The following is an 18,408-nucleotide window of genomic DNA, read 5'->3' as shown; positions in this document are numbered from 1 at the left end:
GCTGAGCACATAGTAGGCTCTCAATAAGTACTTTTATGAATACATACATAAGTTGAATGATTGAAAGAATATTACTGAATCATTGTCAGTCTCAGTTTATCATAACAACTGGGTTATTTTTAAACATTTCTTCTGGATACTTCCTAGTAATCTGGAATCAAGTACTTATCTGCAAACACAGTCTCTAGGTTGATATTTATGTGGAAATGAGAAGCTTTAAAGTTAAGAATTAAAATCAAAATGAATCTGGTAAGTAAAAAGTAGTTTGAATTTTACAATACTACAACTAAAAAGAAAGAAACTAACCTGAGTTCAGAGAGTTATTGTAGGCAGTTTAAAGTCAAGATTTAGCATGTTTGTAATTTTTAGTTTTCTTTTAAAATAAGGGAATGTGCAGAAATATAACTAGCTTTTAGTGTGCGAGCTACAGTGTTGGTTTTTTTTTTTTTAAGATTTTATTTATTTATTTGAGAGAGAGAATGAGAGATAGAGAGCACGAGAGGGAAGAGGGTCAGAGGGAGAAGCAGACTCCCCGTCGAGAAGGGAGCCCGATGCGGGACTCGATCCCGGGACTCCAGGATCATGACCTGAGCCGAAGGCAGTCGCTTAACCGACTGAGCCACCCAGGCGCCCCTACAGTGTTGGTTTATAAAAACCAAAACAAATGTAAAAGGTTATTTTAACAAGGAGAAAGAAAGCTGAGAAGTGATTTACTAGTTGTTTTCAGATACAAACACACTGTCTGACATGCCATAGGTATAATTTTTCCTCAGCTTAGTATTGGCCATTTAGAGTTATGCTGTTACTCCTTTTTTATGAGTGTAGAGCCTTAGAATGGTGGAGATAACTATAACTGTCTTGCTAATTTCCTTTTTTCCAGTTTAAAATCTTTTCTTTTTCTTCCCAAAGAACATTTAAAAAATGTTTTATAAAATCTGTCCCTCTTCTGGGGTGCCTGGGTAGCTCAGTTGGTTGAGTGTTTGACTCTTGACTTTGGCATGGGTTGTGATCTCAGGGTCCTGGGATTGGCCACATGGGGCTCTGTGCTCAACAGGGAGTCTGCTTGAGGTTCTCCTTCCTCTGCCCTTCTTCAGGCTTGCACGCGTGCATGTGTGGTCTCTCTCTCTCAAATGAATCTTAAAAAAATTGTCCCTGTCCTCAAAGGCTGATGTTAACTTACTAATGGGGCAAAAAGGTATAAAGATTACCTAAAGAAAAGGATAGTTTTTTTTAAAGATTCTGACAATTTTGTTTTCTTTTAAAATATGGTAAATATGCAGAATGTAGTATTTCTTTAATATTATAAGGATTAGTAAACTATACAGACATTTCTCAAATTTTGGTTGAACTGAGTTTCACATATAAGCCTGTGTAGGTGAAAAGTGTTTGTGACATCCTAGTATTTATGAAAGGATACATTAAGAAGCTCAAAATTTAGGGGTACCTGGGTGGCTTAGTTAAATGGCCAACTCTTGATTTTGGCCCAGGTCATGATCTCAGGGTCCTGGGGTTGAGCCCTCCATCGGACTCCAAGCTCAGTGGGGAGTCTGCTTGGGGATTCTCCACCCCCCTGCCAAATAAATAAATAAACCTTTAAAAAAAAAATTCAAAATTTCTTAAAGTGTCTTATTTTTAGGTATGTACTGCCCCCTAGTGAAAGATCTTGTCTTTTGAACATATTTTTATCTAACATTTTTCACTAATATTTATAAGAAGAAACGAAATTTTCTAAATACAGGTGAAAAGCCTTATGGTACTTTTTCCTAATTCTGGGTCTTTCCAGAATTATATATTTGAAATTCCAAAATGACATTTTGTTTGAATCACTGTGAAACAAATGAGTAAGCCAAAACGCTTTTAAGATTTAGGATTTGATTTTTTTTTTTCCTGTTTTGTTTTAAGTGAAAGTCCTTTTGGTTTTCTTCAGGCATATTAATACTCCTTTTTAGGTTCTAACTTAGTTATTTATCATTCCCTTTATTCTTAGCAAAACTGTATCAAATAGAATTCAGGGCGCTAGTAAATGGGGCTGAAAACAAGATTTTCTTAACGTATTTGCCCTGCAGAAATGGTTCCCACCTGTAAAGTCCTACATCATCATCTTAAGCTCTAATTTCCTAAGCAACCTTCAGTTATGGTAGCAATCATCATCAGCATAATAATGATTAACAATAGCAGGAGCGGCTAACACTGAGTAATTGTGTGCCAATTTATTTAACATCTTACTGGGTAAACACTGTAATTGAATTAGCTCATTAACTCATTTAGATCCCTACAACATTCCTATGCTTTAGTCAAGACAAGTTCTATTTTACTGATGAAGAAACTGTAAAATTCCTTTAAGGGCATGGGTAGAATATATTGGTTAGGCCAGATCTAGATCTGAATTGGATGCCAGATGTTGATCTGTAGTAGCTATAGATAGTTCCCCCTCCTTGTAGCATCTTGTCCATGTGCTCTTTGCCACCTTGTGCTTGGTCCTCTCATCACCCAGGGAGGAACAGCACGCACACCAAGCAGACACCGTTACAGTAATACCGGTCTTGCCCACTTGTCATAGCTCTACAAGAGTCTCTTGAGACTTAGTTTTAGAAAGCGAAATTTATAGACACAGCTCTGAAATAGGCAAAATCTGTCTTTATGTTTCCTGTTACCCTTTTCTCCATCGGCCATTCCTCAGTGCCTGTGTTATGTCCTCATGGGTTTGTAAAGCATAGTCAGCCCCTTCCCCATACGTTTCATTCTTCAAAACCTGTAACTTTCAGAATACTTGGCTGGGTAAGCTAAACAAACCTCTACTGGTGAATATTTCTGGTAGAAGCAAAAAAGGAAGTAAATAACAATCAAATTGAGCCAGAAAGAAGTTGTCTGGGGACAAATGGGTGACCAGGTTAGCTCCGCTTGTGAGATTCTTCCTCGCTGGCTTTTATATGCTGTTTTCTAATCATTTTTCTTCTCATTCTTGAACCTGTAGACTTGTTTAAAAAAAAGAAGAGTGCAGAAGAGTGAATAGCTTGAGGAAGTTGTGGGTTGTGATGGGACAATAGGGCAAGAGAGGTTCTCTCCCTGTGTGGGTAGATTTTCAGTCACACACATACGTGATGTGTACATATGTTCGTATACGTGGGTGTGTATGTTTAAAAATGGCTGAGGTTATCTGTGCTCCCATTTTGGTAGTTCTCCTTTGTCACAGTACCCTTATGGGAACCAGCTTAGTCTTCCATTTATGTGGACTGTGGGAAGTGAGAGGTCCTTGGGGAGAAACAGTGAAAAAGTCTGAGGAAGCACTGAAGGGTGTTTAAGAAGAGTGAAATTCTGTTTTCACTCAGCTTCTGAGACTTCTAGGCAAGAAATGGGAAGACTCTAGTTCATACCAGTTTGAATTATCATCCCCTTAGGAAAACCTAATGCTTTTGATTAAATTCTTTTTTATTGAAAAATAGTGCATAGACTTGATACTATTGTGCTTTACAGTCCCTTTAAGCTTTAAATGCTGATTTTAAAAAGATGGTCTTCAGAGTAAATCTTGGGACACCCACTGGCTCAGTCAGTAGAGCGTGCAACTCTTGATCTTGGGGTCTGAGGTTGAGCCCTGCATCAAGGGGGTAGCGATTACATTAAAATCTAAAAAACAAAGACATAAAGTAAATCTCTTTTGGAACTGCCATACCTCTTAGATTTTTGAGATTCTAATTTCTTAGACTTGTGTTATTTTCATTTTGTTGACTGAGATAATATTACTTGGCATCCCTTCTCTTAGCTGAACAGGCAGACTTGTTTATATAATCTTTTTCATGACTTAGTTTTTTTCTTTTTCATAGAATCCGAATTGCTGGAATCAGGGGTATTCAAGGAGTGGTTCGCAAAACAGTTAATGATGAACTTCGGGCTACCATTTGGGAACCCCAGCATATGGATAAAATTGTTCCATCCCTGTTGTTTAACATGCAAAAGATAGAAGAGGTTGACAGGTATGGAATAAAGATACTAGGGTTGAGGGTGTGTTACTTTTGTATATGTTTATGTGTGCTTGCTTGACAGGATAAGCAAGTTTTGTCCTTAGTATTATATAAATGGTGGTCTCGTAAACTTGAGTGAGTTTAAATATGTGCCCTTTCTGAAAAAATTATTCATCTTTAGGCCTAGTAGACCACAGATTCTTACTCGTACATTTAGGGTTTTATTTCTTTTAGAATAAATATACACTTGCTGCTTGTTACTGAGCATCCAAATTGTTGTTTGAATTAATACTGGAAGTTGCAAGTGTGAGAAACAGGGATTACAGCTGAACATATGTTATTCTTCAGAGATCCAGGATGCTTTTTCTTAGGCAGTTAGAACTAACCAAAATAATAATGATAATTGCTATTCACTTTTTTAAACAAAAGGTTAGACTGTGTTTCTTATTCTTAGGTATTTTGGAAGAAAAGAAAAACATTTTAACATTTCTGCGGAGTCATGTCTGTTCTGTCGTCTGTTCGAACTGGTTTTAGAGTTCTTGCGTGCAGCTTCCTTCACTTCCCTTTTTGTTCCCAGTCGCACAGGTCCTCCTCCTTCCCCTTCTGCCGCTGACAAAGAAGAGAATCCCGCGGTGCTGGCCGAAAACTGTTTCAGAGAACTGCTGGGTCGAGCGACTTTTGGGAACATGAATAATGCTGTCAGACCAGTTTTTGCGTAAGGAGTTGGTATTTTCCTGGTTATTTGTGACTGTGCTGTATTGATTCTGTGTTCATTTCCTTACAGAGGGCGCTTTTTGCTGGCATGAGTGTGTTATTAGTTGGAAAGTGTAGCATTGTGGGCAGAGTATAGGAGTGAGTCCGACATCCTGTGTTCGAGCACTTTTCAACCACTGCACCAGCTTTTTTCCCTTAAAAAATGAAATACAGTCTTGTGCTTGATATCCTGTGCATCATTTATCGTGAATTTCTACCCTTCAGACCTTGAAATGTGTATGCACAGTAAAATATTAAACAGTGCCCACGCGTGATGTATATCATTTTAGTAAGTTCTGTGGTCATTTCCTCGTAGTCCCTGGCTTCTGTTTCTTGACTTGCTTTCTCCTGTGGTTGGACTGCCTTGGTGCACGTTCACTTCTCTAAATTTCACCTTACGTCTGTGACTGGTCAGAGCAGGAATAGTTAATATCTCATTGGTACATCTGGTCTCCCCTCAGGGAAAATACATTTGTGAACTTTGAGTTTCTCCACAGAGATATTCTCTCTTAAGCCTTGTTGTCAAGCTTTTGTGTTCTAACTCAATCATCAGATGATAGATCTACTGTATAATATTCTATGTAATTTCTGGCCATTTTTACTAGTTTTTGTTAGTAATTTGTCTCATCCTTTTCCCTTCCCTGCTGCAGTAATGTCTTTATAGTGCATATAAAGTAGTCTACATCCCAGAATTCTTTAAGGCAAATATTTGGGTTCATAGTTGAGCTTTAGTTAATATGAGTCTATAAGCCACAAAATTTTATTAAAAATCAGAGAATCATTAGGTTTCCAAAGGGATCCATGATTCCCCCCCATTCCCCCTCCCCCCCAAAAATTGAGATCTGCTGTTTAATGACTGTGGGCTTGTTGAAATGTTAGTAAGGAAATAAACAAAATTATGTAAGATATAACTAAAGGCAGATGTATTGTTCAGTGTCCAGACCTGCTGATTTAATATCTCAGAATTCCTGTTTTTATCTTAATACTCTTATTAACTGGGAGGTGATCTATAAGGCCTTAAAAATCTAGAGAGCAATCCTGGAAGAAAGAAGCTACTAAATTAACTCTACTTGAGTTGGGTAACCTGAAGTGGGCTATGTTTTTTACTATGTAGAACTTAATGGACTTAAATCTTGATCATGTGTTAGTTGTTAATTAAACATTTAATTATATGTTAGCTATTTAATGAGCTAATTAAATATTAAATGCCCTCTCTATGTAAGATATTTTGGAGAATATATACATGAATAAAACTGTCGTAGTCCTCAGCAAACTTTTGATGGATAATTGACATACACGATAATTATAATACAATATATAGGTTATGAGAAAAGGCCAAAAGAGCTATAGCAGTTCAAAACAAAGAATTGAAGTCGAATTTGGGATATTGGGGTGATCTTTTTTGATAGGTGGATAAGTAGATTTTAGCTGGTCCAGATGCGTGAGCAGAGGCAGAGAACTGTGGACTTCGAGAAGCAGAGATTAGTTGACACCATTGGCTGGAGTGTCAGAATTAAAGGGCTGGTGTAAGATGAGAGAAAGCTGTAGTTCAAGCCACACCATGGAGATCTCACAGGTTTATATTTAAATCTGTAAGGAATTGGTGATCTTAGCGCAAAGGTGTGAAGTGGTCGGAACTGCCCTTTGAGAAAGTTAATCAGATGAGCTCTGAGGAGGGGTTTGAGCCAGGGCCAGTATGTTAGGAGGTTACTATAATAAAATTCTCGACAAAAAGGTGCAAGAACTAGAAGTAACTGCTACCATGCTTGAAGAGGTAAATAAAGTTTAATTTTCTGCTTCTTCAGCAAAGCGGATTTTGAACTTTGTAGAAGAGTAGTGGTACAATTTAATTTAAGGGGATTTTACAGCTTCTCTTAGTGCTAAACGACTTATTTTAGGAGGTTTTACTTTAGTTTAAACCTGCAGTTTTCTTTCTTTTTTTTTTTAGGAGAACATTATTTATGTACTATTCTTAAATACTGAAAAACGTGTCCTGTTGTGTTCAGTGTTTATTAAAAATGTGATATTCAAAATTTCTATTAAATCATTTATTTTCTTTACTAGATGAAATAATGATTGAAATAAAAAACCTACTCTAGTGTCGAACTAAAGCATTTTTTGCAAGTAATTTCCCAAGGCAATTTTTCCTACTTAAGAGCTACTTTTTTCATTAACTAGAAATAAAATGCTTTTGTTAGAGGAGACGAATCCTTCTTACTACTGGAAGACTTCTGTGAGATACTAATTTTGCAAAGTATGCTATACTGTTTTTATTTTTACTTAAAAAAATTAATATGTCATTGAAAATACTATTCTTACTGAATACTTTTTTATATACCGTAAAAAGTTAATTTAGCATTGAAAGAAAAAATTATTAGCATGAAGGCAAATGTGATTTTAATAATATATTTCCTATGTAAAATAGTTTTGCTTTTTCTTTCTACTTTCTTTTCTTCTCTTTTCTTTTTTTTTTAAGTAGGCTCCATGCCCATCGTGGAACCTACGTAGGGCCTGAACTCGTAACCCTGGCATCAAGACCTGAGTTGAGATCAAGAGTTGGATGCTCGACTGACCGAGCCACCCAGGTGTCCCTATGGCAATTTTTATATGCAGAGATTTTTAACTCTTATATAGTTGAAGGTATTTCTTTTTAGATTATTGGGATTAGGATTGCCTGTTTCATGTTTTACAAATTATGGCTCTGATTTTTTTAACCGGAATATGTTCAGCTCAAGATTATAATTTTTGAGAAATTTAATAGATTAGGATTAAAGTACCATACATTTAGTTAGAGATGTATCTTAGTAAGGTATGGTCCCTCAGTTATCACAGTTCCTTTTTGAATGTTTTGAACCTAGAAAATTTAGTCTGACTTTTTAGAACAGACATAACATCAGTGTTCGTTGAATACTGGGGCAAAAATTGGGGGTGCCAGAGTAGCAGGGAAAAAGAGATAAAGATTGAGATTAAAATTGATGTTGTACATTGTCAGACAGTGTACTTGGTGATTTTGCTAGCTTTATTTCATTCAATCTGCACAGTACAGTTACCCTGTATGGGGAAGGTACTGTCACTCCTGTTTTACAAATGAAAGGCTATGGCCCATAGTTCTAAACTTTGAAGTTCTTTGCATTGATTGATTCTGGACCTGTAAAGATTTCATAAGGAAATTTTTATACCTAAGCTACTCCTCAACACTTATAAAATCCTGTTGAAATTAAAATTTGACATTTGAGACAAAATTAGACATTTGGTTGTAGAATGTTAATAGCTGTGATAAATGATAAAAGCTCTTCATGTTTCTTAAAGTTTCTACCAGAGTCAACAGAGTGAACTGTTATGTTTGACCTTTGATTGTCTAGAAGTAGCTTAAAGTAAGAAACGAAAGTTTTTTTGAAGTCACATGTTTTATTTTATAAATTATTGAAAATTTTGCTTGTCCTTATGCAGTGTCTCCAGGATTTTGCGCATTTTATAAAAATAAGGCATTTTCTTTTTTTCTCAAAGTCTGAGTGAAATTGTTTTTCTACTGAAAGGAATAGTCAGGTGAAAAAGAATTTTTTAAGATTTTATTTTTATTTATTTGCCAGAGAAAGGGAGAGATTGAGAGAGAGAATGAGCACAAGCAGGGGGAGTGGCAGGAAGAGGGAGAAGCAGGCTCTCCGCTGAGCAAAGAGCCCAGAGTGGGACTCTATCTCAGGACCCTGAGATTATGACCTGAGCTGAAGGCAGACGCTTAAGGGGTGAAAATTTTATTCTTCATCTGACCCCTAAGTCTGACTGTGCTTAAATAGATCTCCCACTAGCGTCCATACCATAGAATTAAAATAATTTTTGTTTGAACTGTATATATTTTGCGCCAGTTCTTGTTTTAGAAGTGATTGAGGTATTTTATTTTTTTTTTACTTTCAAAGATCTCACCCAGTTGACTTTGTAGCTCTACTTTTTCGTCCTTGTTGTGCATCAGTGACCCCTCAAAGTGAAACTCCCCACCTGTTTTGCAAAGATAGTAGGAGTAGTAAATTGTGTATATAAGTCCAGGGTAGTGGTTTTCAGAAGTTAATTGTACTTATAAATCTCTGGATGTGTAAGATCTTTGGCCCCACAGTTCTTGGGACTGGGGCACAGTAGAGAGCCCTGAAATCTGCTTGTTGTTGTTTTTAACCAAATCCCAAGGTGATTTTGATGTGTGTTGTCTGAGAAACGTGATTTGAGAATCCCTGGTCCTGTATTTGGAAATTCTTTTCCTCTCCCTTTCCCCTTACTACTAAACTTCTAGAAAAAATAATATCTAGTTGTTGCCTGGTTTCATTGCAGTCTGACTGCTACTCATGCCAGTGGGTTGGAGCTCTTCTTACAAAGGTTACTAGTACACTGGACCTGTAACATTGCTTTGCTTTTTCCCCTTCAGTGGCAGGAGTGATGTGTTACTTCTGTGTCCTAGACAGCCTAAAGCAACTCTGTGCGTTTAGTTATAGATTTAAATATATATAAACATCTGCCAGGACATAGACTAATGGCTTGAAAGGCTATAACCGAAAGAATTTTTCAACCAAACTTGCCAATTCTTTCCTAAAAACTGAACTAAAATAAGGACAGAATAAATGGAGAAAATGAAATTATGATACCAAAACAATTTAAATTTTGCCAGAGCTAAGTCATCGGTTTAAAGTGATAATTTTAAATGATTCATATTACGTAGAAAAGGCCACAAATACTGCACCTGATTGAGATTAAGCCGACATTCATTACCTGTTCTGTGCCATATACTATGCTAGGTGTTTTCACATGAGTTCTTGTTTAGTCATTCCAAAAGCCCTGTAAGGAATGTGTCATCCCCAGTTTACACAAAGGAACACTGAAATTCAAGAGGTGAAATCATTTGTCCAAAGTGACAGTTACTAAGTGGCATTTGAGTTCAGGGGTTTGATCCCAATTTTCAAGATTGCCATACCATTTACCACTGAGCATGGTGTTTGCTGAGGTTTTTTTTATTTTTTAAATAGAAAACTTGGTTTAAGAAAATTCTCTCTTATTTTTAGTTTGCTGTCAGTTTTTAAAATCACAAGCATTTTTTTGCTTAGTTCTTCTCCTGTGTGTAGTTCTTAGGAAATGTAACATTCATTTTATATAAAATTTAAAGTTTAACATTTTTTTGGTGTAAAGTTTAATATTTTCTTTTTCTTCTTTAGGAATACAAGGTTGAATTCTTTTGTCTTAATGTCTACTTTCGGCTAGTATGTTTTTCAGTTTCACAAATTAGGTATTATTATGTTATTCAGTCAGTGTGTGTGTATTTTAACGTGTATGTTGTTGAGTTCCGTTGTTCAGCTTTCCTTTTTGCCTTTCTGTTCTTTATTCTGGAATCATTTTTTTTTCCTTCTTCCTGAAGTAAGTGCTCCAGAAATTGCTTTATCGCATGTCTTTATTTTATCCACATTGGAAGTTTTGCTCGGTATATAAAACTAAGCTAAATTAATAGAGCAGTACTCTGAGGGTATTATTCTGTTCTTTTCTGCCTTCTGTTTTTGCTCTTGGTGAGTTACCTGTAAATCTAGTTCTGTTTCCTTGAGAGGTGAGCTGTTGTTCCTCTTGGACTCCTGTTAACCTTCTCTTTATCTTGATGGGATTTCTAAACCTGAGGATTAGGGTTTTGGTCTTTGGTTGGTTGTTTTTAATTAGAAAAATTCTCAGTCATTGGCTTCTCAAATGGAGCTCGCTCTCATTTGATCTTTGTTCTTCTGAAACCCTTGCTAAAGGTGTTTTAGGTCTTCTTCCTTTTTACTTCATGGCTCTTAAGCTCTCTAACACATTGTTCATTCCTTTCCTTCCCTGTGCTACATTCTAGGATACAATTTTACATATTGTTAAGGGTTCTACAGGAGGAAAGTGGAATAAAAAAAAGGAGTTCTTAAAGTGATTTTCTTGTTAATTACAGGCATTTAGACCATCACAAACTATGGGATCCCAATGAATTTGCAGTTCACTGCTTTAAAATTATAATGTATTCCATTCAGGTAAGGATTGGTTAAGTATTTATCATATTTATATAACTAAGTTTGGTTCTGTATTGATAAACATGTCATCAGAGATATAGAGAACACTGTAAGATATACAGCATGTTCTTAATTTTGTTTTTTGTCTCATTTTTATTTGCCACTTATTTTCTTAATTGCCAAGATGAAAAGATATTTAATAAAAAGTAAAAGACTTCATGATGATGCTGTTTATTGTTCATTTATTTGAATATTTTTATTGTGTATTTATATTATATTTATATTTCACTGATAAACTGGTATTGGAATTGAAATTTATTACAGCAGCATATAGCTGATAATAACTAGCATTTATTGAGTTTTTACTATGAAACAGTGCATTTATTAACTCCCCTAGCCTATAATAGAATCTTATGATGAGAAACTGTACTGCAGAGGACCACATACACCTTGGTTCTCCTCGAAATCTGGACTCAGGTAGCTCTTAATTCAAGTGGAAATTTAAGCCCCCCCGCCTTTTTTTTAACACAGTGTACATTTTTTTATGCCCTAAAAGGTCATTAATTCAACGGAGATAAGGTAGAGTAAAAAAGCAACCTGGCTTTTCCTATAGGTCATACTAGGATTCACATCCTAGATGTGCTGTTTACTGGTTGTGTGAACTTGGACAAATTATTCAGTCCTGCTGAGTTCTAGTTTTCTCATTTCTGAAAAGAAAACTTTAATGCATGCATTGAATGGTTCATTTATATTTTAAAATAGAAGTACCATTTTATCAATTGCTGAATGTACTCTGTACTGTGCACATAACCTATTTGCTTTCTTTTAATTCTCATTTTATGTAGTAGATTTTGTTACTATTCTTTTACTGATCTTTAGAGAGGTCAGGTACCTCACTGAAGGGCACACAGGTAGAAAGTGAAGTCAGGATTTAAATTCTGGTCATTCTGTTCCACAAATTTTGGGGTAAATCAACCAGTAAGTTAAAGTTAGTGTACTATAATGTGGGTTTTAGATAAGTAGTAGTTATTATAAAGCTGGTTTGGATGTGGTAGGATAATATAAAAAATATAATGACTGGTATATTGTAAAAGGATTACTGTAGTAGTTTACTCAAGATCCATCTTCTCACATAGTTATAAGGTTTTTTTCCTTCTTATGAGAACTTTTAAGTTCTTTTAATTTAATTTTAATTTAGTAGGTAAGAGGTTGATCTAGCAATCTGTAGGCATAATTAAGGCTGTTCTCCTGGTCTTTTGTAGCCTTGTCTTTCTTCATTGCCTTCCTCATTCAGATTTTGTTACTAAATGAAATTGCTTTTTTGCACAAAGTAAATTAAATAAAGTCAAAGAAACTTAAGGAATTAATAAATACTTGTTGATTAAAAGTTAAGAAACTGCTGGTCCACCGCATTTCTTTGGAAATAGCTTTAAGTACAGCATGTTTTATGAAGTCCTTTGATCAAAAGTTAAATGGTAGTACCCAGTAGAATGGGAATTTCTGTTTGATAAGACTATCCTGATACAATTAAAACTTCTGATAAATTTGTTTTGCTATTTACCATAAAATTGTTTATGGGAATCATTCTGAGGTAACATTTTTTCCTCTCTGCAAAACATTAGCTAGCCTTACCAGTATTTATATCCGTAAGGGTTACATAGACATAGTTTTAGATAGTTTCAAATATAGTAGGGCATTTGTGGTAAAGGGAAAATATTTAAAGCTTATCTTTTGTGCTAAATTGATTTGTTGAAGGTAATAGGTGTTGTATTTAAGATCTGGGCTCTGACATTGGTCTAGGATTCACAGCTAGACCCTCCCTTAGAATTTTTGCATGACTTTGGGCAAGTTACTTAAAAACCTGCCTCATTTGCACTGCGAAGTGCACAGTGTGATTGAGTTAGGCTACTTCTGGGAACTGTTGGTGTGGATAAAATGTGATAATACATATACAGTGCGTAGAACAGTTCCTGGCACCTGCTTCTGAATCAAATGTCTTTTGTTGTCATTTTGTTATGTTTAATTTTGTAGTAACATATTATCCGAGGAATCACCAATTAAAGAGTAAGTAATAATGGCTAGATTGAGCACGTTTCCTGTGGTAGACACAATTTTAGGTTCTTTACACAAATGAAGTAATTTAAGTGCCGTAACAATCCTACATGATAACTTTTTATTTTATACATATTGTAGATGAGGAAAACTGAGGTACAGAAAGGTTAAGTAGCCATCTCTTTAGCTGTATACCATTACACTATTAAATGATGGAGTCCGAATTTGAATTTGGGCAAATCTGACTCTAGGGCTTCCCGACATACTTAACTACCCTATTATGTTGCTTCTTAAAGCTATGCATCCATTAGTATTGCTTTAAACTTCAGTGTGAGGGTGAGTTTTACCATAGGTACATGATAGCTTAGTAAACCTGTGTCAGAAACTCAGTATAAAGTATAATTAACATCACTGCCGTTTTGTTCTGTCACTCCATGTACTTTTCATCCATGATGGAATTCTTGAGCTGTTGTGAACAGGTGCTGTGCTTTGCTTAGGGTAGCCCTGCTTTATGTAATTATTAATACGTTCACTCTCTGAAGTGTCCTAGTTTGGAGTAAGTCAAATTGCCATCCTGTTTGTAAGACCCTATTCTATTTGCATGAGGTTCACGCATCAGAAGCATATAGTTTCCTGGGCAAGAAGTTCAGTTTCAGGTTTTGTGTGTGTGTCTGTCTATCTGGAATTCCTCTGTTTTAACACTGCAGAAAGTAAAAGTGAAAATGTTTACCTTGTTGTTAAAAAAGTTAGATGTGTTATGACAGAAATACCAGAAATACCTGGCAGTGAATTTGGTTATGTTGTTAGAGGTGGAGGGGAGTTCTTGTTGCTTTTGAGCAGAGTAGCCAGTATGTGCTGGACACTGCTATTTAATATAAGACTACCCATTCCAAAGGAGAAAAAGGTAACCAGTGTGAAAACAGAGTGGTGGGGCCTAAGGGCAAACACAGACATGGAGATTCAGGGCCATAGCCTCTTTTGTTTGTTTTTGGATTTTTATAACCTGGTGGTAGACCACTCATGACCCCTGGTTGTAGTTATTAGTTTAAAAAACCAAAACTTTGCTACTCTGTTAAGAAAAAAAAGAAGTGAGAAAATATTCATTGTAGTTAAACATTTTCTAGCTATCCTATTTTAGATTTAGGTCCTACTATCATTCATTGTGATCCATCAGATTATTTATAATAAAATTGCCTTTGTAAATTGCAAATCTTCTGATATCTCCTTGATTTAAATTTAATCAGGTATACACTGATAACATTTTCATTTTGAGAGTTGCATTTGATGAGATGGGAGTTTTGACTGTTTAGCATTGTTAGGTGTCCATGATGAGAAATACTATCTAGTTTGGGTAAGAGAGAAGTGCTGTAAATATCATAATCTGTTTATTTTTAAACATTTGTCCTATTATCAAATTATAAGAGTATATAAATGTTCTTTGAAATTATAGAGAAGTGAGACGAGAATAAAAACTTCTCATGAATCCTGGCCACTGTCAATATTTAGGTGTATATAATTCTAGTCCTGTATATTGTTTTAAAAAAACATTAAATTTAATCATAGTTTTTGCAGCTTGCTTTTTTCATCCAGGGTATTATAAATATTTTCTAGTATCCCTATTTATTCTTCAAAAGCATGGTTTTTAATGGCTACATATTGTTCTGTAACAGGACTACCAGTCTCCTGTAGTGAAGATGTTTAAGTGACACATGGTTTTCCCTTCTTAAGAATCCACCCAGTATGTATATAACTGTTCATACATCTTTGTATACTGTTTTGCTTCTTTTAGGCTCAGTATTCTCACCATGTAATTCAGGAGATCCTAGGACACCTTGATGCTCGTAAAAAAGATTCTCCACGGGTTCGAGCTGGTATCATCCAGGTTCTGTTAGAGGCTGTTGCCATTGCTGCTAAAGGTTCCATAGGTGAGTGTCGGCAAAACAAAGCAAAACAAAAAAACTTAAACAAAAAAATTAATGCATTAATCTACTCTAGAATTTTTTTCAGTATATACAGCAGTGTATGGAAAACTCTTTAAAAATACTTTATTGTTTTTAAATGTGCTACAATTTCTCTTGGAATTTCTCAGACTTCTTTAGTGTACACTTAAGCGTTTTCCACTATATCAGTCTCCCCTTCCTCCTCTTTTCTAATGAAGATTTTTGGATGGAGGAGGAAGATGGCAGAAGGGTAGGGGACCCTAGTTTCATCTGGTCCCTGCAGTTCAGCGAGATAGCGGTCAAATCATTCTGAACACCTGTGAACTCAACTGGAGATTTAGGACAAGAATTGCTGCAATTCTGCAAATAGAAAAGGGACCACTTTTTGCACGAATGACAGGACGGAAGAACCCAACGCAAAAAAGAGACCAAGAGGCAGTACTGACTGCCAGGGACCTAAACATTATGGATATAAGTAAGATGTTGGAACTAGAGTTCAGAATAAGGATTGTAAAGATACTGTCTGACTTGAAAAAAGCATAGAAGACACTAGAGAATCCCTTTCTGGAGACATAAAAGAACTATAATCAAGCTGAAATCAAAAAGGCTATTAATGAAATGTAATAAAAAATGGATGCTCTAACTGCTAGGATAAATGAGGTAGAACAGAGAATTAGTGATATAGAAGACAAAATGATGGAGAATAAAGAAGCTGAGAAAAAGAGAGGTAAACAACTATTGAATCACTAGGGGAGAATTCCAGAGATAAGTGGTACCATAAAGTGAAACAATATTAGAATAAATGGGATCCCGGAAGAAGGAGGCGAAAGAGAGAAAAGGGGGGGGGCAGACGGTATATTAGAGCTGAGAATTATAGCTGAGAAATTCCCTAATCTGGAGAAGGAAACAGGCATTTAAGTCCAGGAGGCACAGAGAACCCCCCCCCTCAAAATCAAAAATAGGTCAACACATCTAACCAACACACCTCGACATCTAATAGCGAAGCTTTCAAATTTCAGAGACAGAGAAAATCCTGAAAGCAGCTTAGGCCAAGAGATCTTCAACCTACAAGGGTAGAAACATAAGGTTGGCAGCTAACCTATCCACAGAGACCTGACAGGCCAGAAAGGTCTGACAAGATATATTCAAGGTGCTAAATGAGAAAAATTTGCAGCCAAGAATACTTTATCCCACAAGGCTGTTATTCAGAATAGAAGGGGAGATAAAGAGCTTCCAGGACAAACAGAAACGAAAAGAATTTGTGATCACTAAACCAGCCCTGCAAGAAATATTAAAGGGGATCCTTTAAGCGAAGAGAGAGCCCCAAAGTAACGTAGACCAGAAAGGAACAGAGACAGTATACAGAAACAGTGATTTACAGGTAATACAATGGCACTAAATTCATATTTTTCAATAGTTACTCTGAATATAAATGGGCTGAATGCCCCAGTCAAAAGACATGGGGTATCAGATTGGATAAAAAAGCAAGACCCATCCATATACTGTCTACAAGAGACTCATTTTAGACCCAAAGACACTTCCGGACTGAAAGTGAGGGGGTGGAAAAGCATTTATCATGCTGGTGGACATCAAAAGAAAACTGGGGTAGCAATTCTTATATCAGACAAATTAGATTTTAAACCAAAGACTGTAGTAAGAGATGAGGAAGGACACTATATCACAATTAAAGGGCCTATCCAGCAAGAAGATCTAACAATTGTAAATATCTATGCCCCTAACATGGGAGCAGCCAATTGTATAAACCAATTAATAACAAAATTAAACACATTGATAATTATTGATATTATTGATAATACAATAATGGGGCCTTGACCGCCCCACTCACTGCAGTGGACAGATCATTAAGCAGAAGATCAACAAGGAAACAAGGGCTCTGAATGACACACTGGATCAGATGGACTTCACAGATGTATTTAGAGCATTCCATCCTAAAGCAACAGAATATTTACATTCTTCTCCAGTGTGCATAGAATATTCTCCAGAATAGATCACATACTGGGTCACAAATCAGGTCTCAACTGGTAGCAAAAGATTGGGATCATTCCCTGCATATTTTCAGACCACAAAGCTTTGAAGCTTGAACTCAAACACAAGGGGAAATTTGGAAGGAACACAAATAAATGGAGGTTAAAAATCCTACTAAAGAATGAATGGGTCAACCAGGAAATTAAAGAAGAATTTAAAAGATTCAAGGAAATAAATTGAAAATGAAAACACAACTGTTCAAAACCTTTGGGATGTAGCAAAGGCAGTCCTAAGTGTATAGCAATACAAGCCTTTCTCAGGAAACAAGAAAGGTCTCAAATATACAGCCTAACCTTAAACCTAAAGGAGCTGGAGAAAGAATAGCAAATCAAGCCTAAACCCAGCAGGAAAAGAGAATAAAGATTAGAGCAGAAATCAATGACATAGAAGCCAAAAGAACAATAGAACAGATCAATGAAACTTGGAGCTGGTTCTTTGAAAGAATTAATAAGATCAGTAAACCCCTAGCCAGACTTATCAAAAAGAAAAGAGAAAGGCCCTAATAAATAAAATTATGAATGAAAAAGGAGAGATGACAACCAACACTGAAGAAATACAAACTTATATAAGAATACATTATGAGCCAACTATATGCCAACAAATTAGGCAATCTGGAAGAAATGGATGCATTCCTAGAAACACATAAACTACCAAAACTGAATCAGGAAGAAATAGAAAACCTGAACAGACCCATACCGGCAAGAATAGAAGCAGTAATCAAAAAATCTCCCAACAAACAAGAGTCCAGGGCTGGATGGCTTCCCAGGGAATCCTACCAACCATTTAAAGAAGAATTAATACCTATTTTTCTGAAGTTGTTACAAAAAATAGAAATGGAAGGGAAAGTTCCAAACTCTTTCTATGAGGCTAGCATTACCTTGATCCCGAAACTAGACAAAGACCCCACCAGAAAGGAGAATTACAGACTAATACCCCTGATGAACATGGATGCCAAAGTTCTCACCAAGAGACTAGCCGATAGGATCCAACAGTATACAAAAAGGATTATTTGCCATGACCAAGTGGGATTTATTCCTGGGCTGCAAGTGTGGTTCAGCATCCACAAATCAATCAGTGTGATACACCACATTAATAAAAGGAAGGCAAGAGCCATGTGATTCTCTCAGTAGATGTAGAAAAAGCATTTGACAAAATACAGCATCTTATCTTGATTAAAACTCTCCACAGAGGGATGGTGGGACGTACCTCAATATCATAAAAACCATATACGACAAGCCCATGCAAATAACATTGTCAGTGGGGAAAAACAGAGCTTTTTCCCTATGATCAGGAACACAACAGGAATGTCCACTCTCAGCGCCGTTGTTTAACGCAGTACTAGAAGTCCTAGCTTCAGCAATCAGACAACAAAAAGAAATAAAATGTATCCTAATCAGCAAAGAAGTCAAACTCTCATTCTTCTCAGAAGACATGAGACTCTATGTGGAAAGCCGAAAAGACTCCACCCCAAAATTTGCTAGAACTCATACAGGAATGTAGCAGAGTGGTAGGATATAACATCGATCCCGTTTACAATTGCACCAAAAACCATGAGATACCTAGGAATAAACCTAACCAAAAAGGCAAAGGATCTTGACTCAGAAAACTGTAGAACACTCATGAAAGAAATTGAGGAAGACACAAAGAAATGGAAAAACGTTC

The 18,408-nt window shown here is 36.0% G+C and overlaps 1 protein-coding gene across 2 annotated transcripts in view; it reads left to right on the top strand.

The window, feature by feature from the left end:
* Nucleotides 1-18,408, top strand: part of EFR3A (EFR3 homolog A) — a 112,869-nt gene that overhangs the window by 44,973 nt on the left and 49,488 nt on the right. For both annotated transcript variants that reach the window (XM_028105612.2, XM_088022759.1), the window contains exons 6-9: nucleotides 3,822-3,971; nucleotides 4,537-4,674; nucleotides 10,651-10,729; nucleotides 14,550-14,685. In XM_028105612.2, coding sequence (XP_027961413.1) covers nucleotides 3,822-3,971; nucleotides 4,537-4,674; nucleotides 10,651-10,729; nucleotides 14,550-14,685 — 503 coding nt within the window. The remainder of the gene's footprint in view (nucleotides 1-3,821; nucleotides 3,972-4,536; nucleotides 4,675-10,650; nucleotides 10,730-14,549; nucleotides 14,686-18,408) is intronic.

The sequence above is a fragment of the Eumetopias jubatus genome, unplaced genomic scaffold (genome assembly GCF_037043125.1).
Source record: "Eumetopias jubatus isolate StellerSeaLion01/CBP00866 unplaced genomic scaffold, mEumJub1_p1.0 scaffold_4, whole genome shotgun sequence".
Classification (NCBI taxonomy): Eukaryota; Metazoa; Chordata; class Mammalia; order Carnivora; family Otariidae; genus Eumetopias; species Eumetopias jubatus.
Note: the sequence above shows the minus strand (reverse complement) of the source record. Positions and strands in the feature narration are given on the sequence as shown.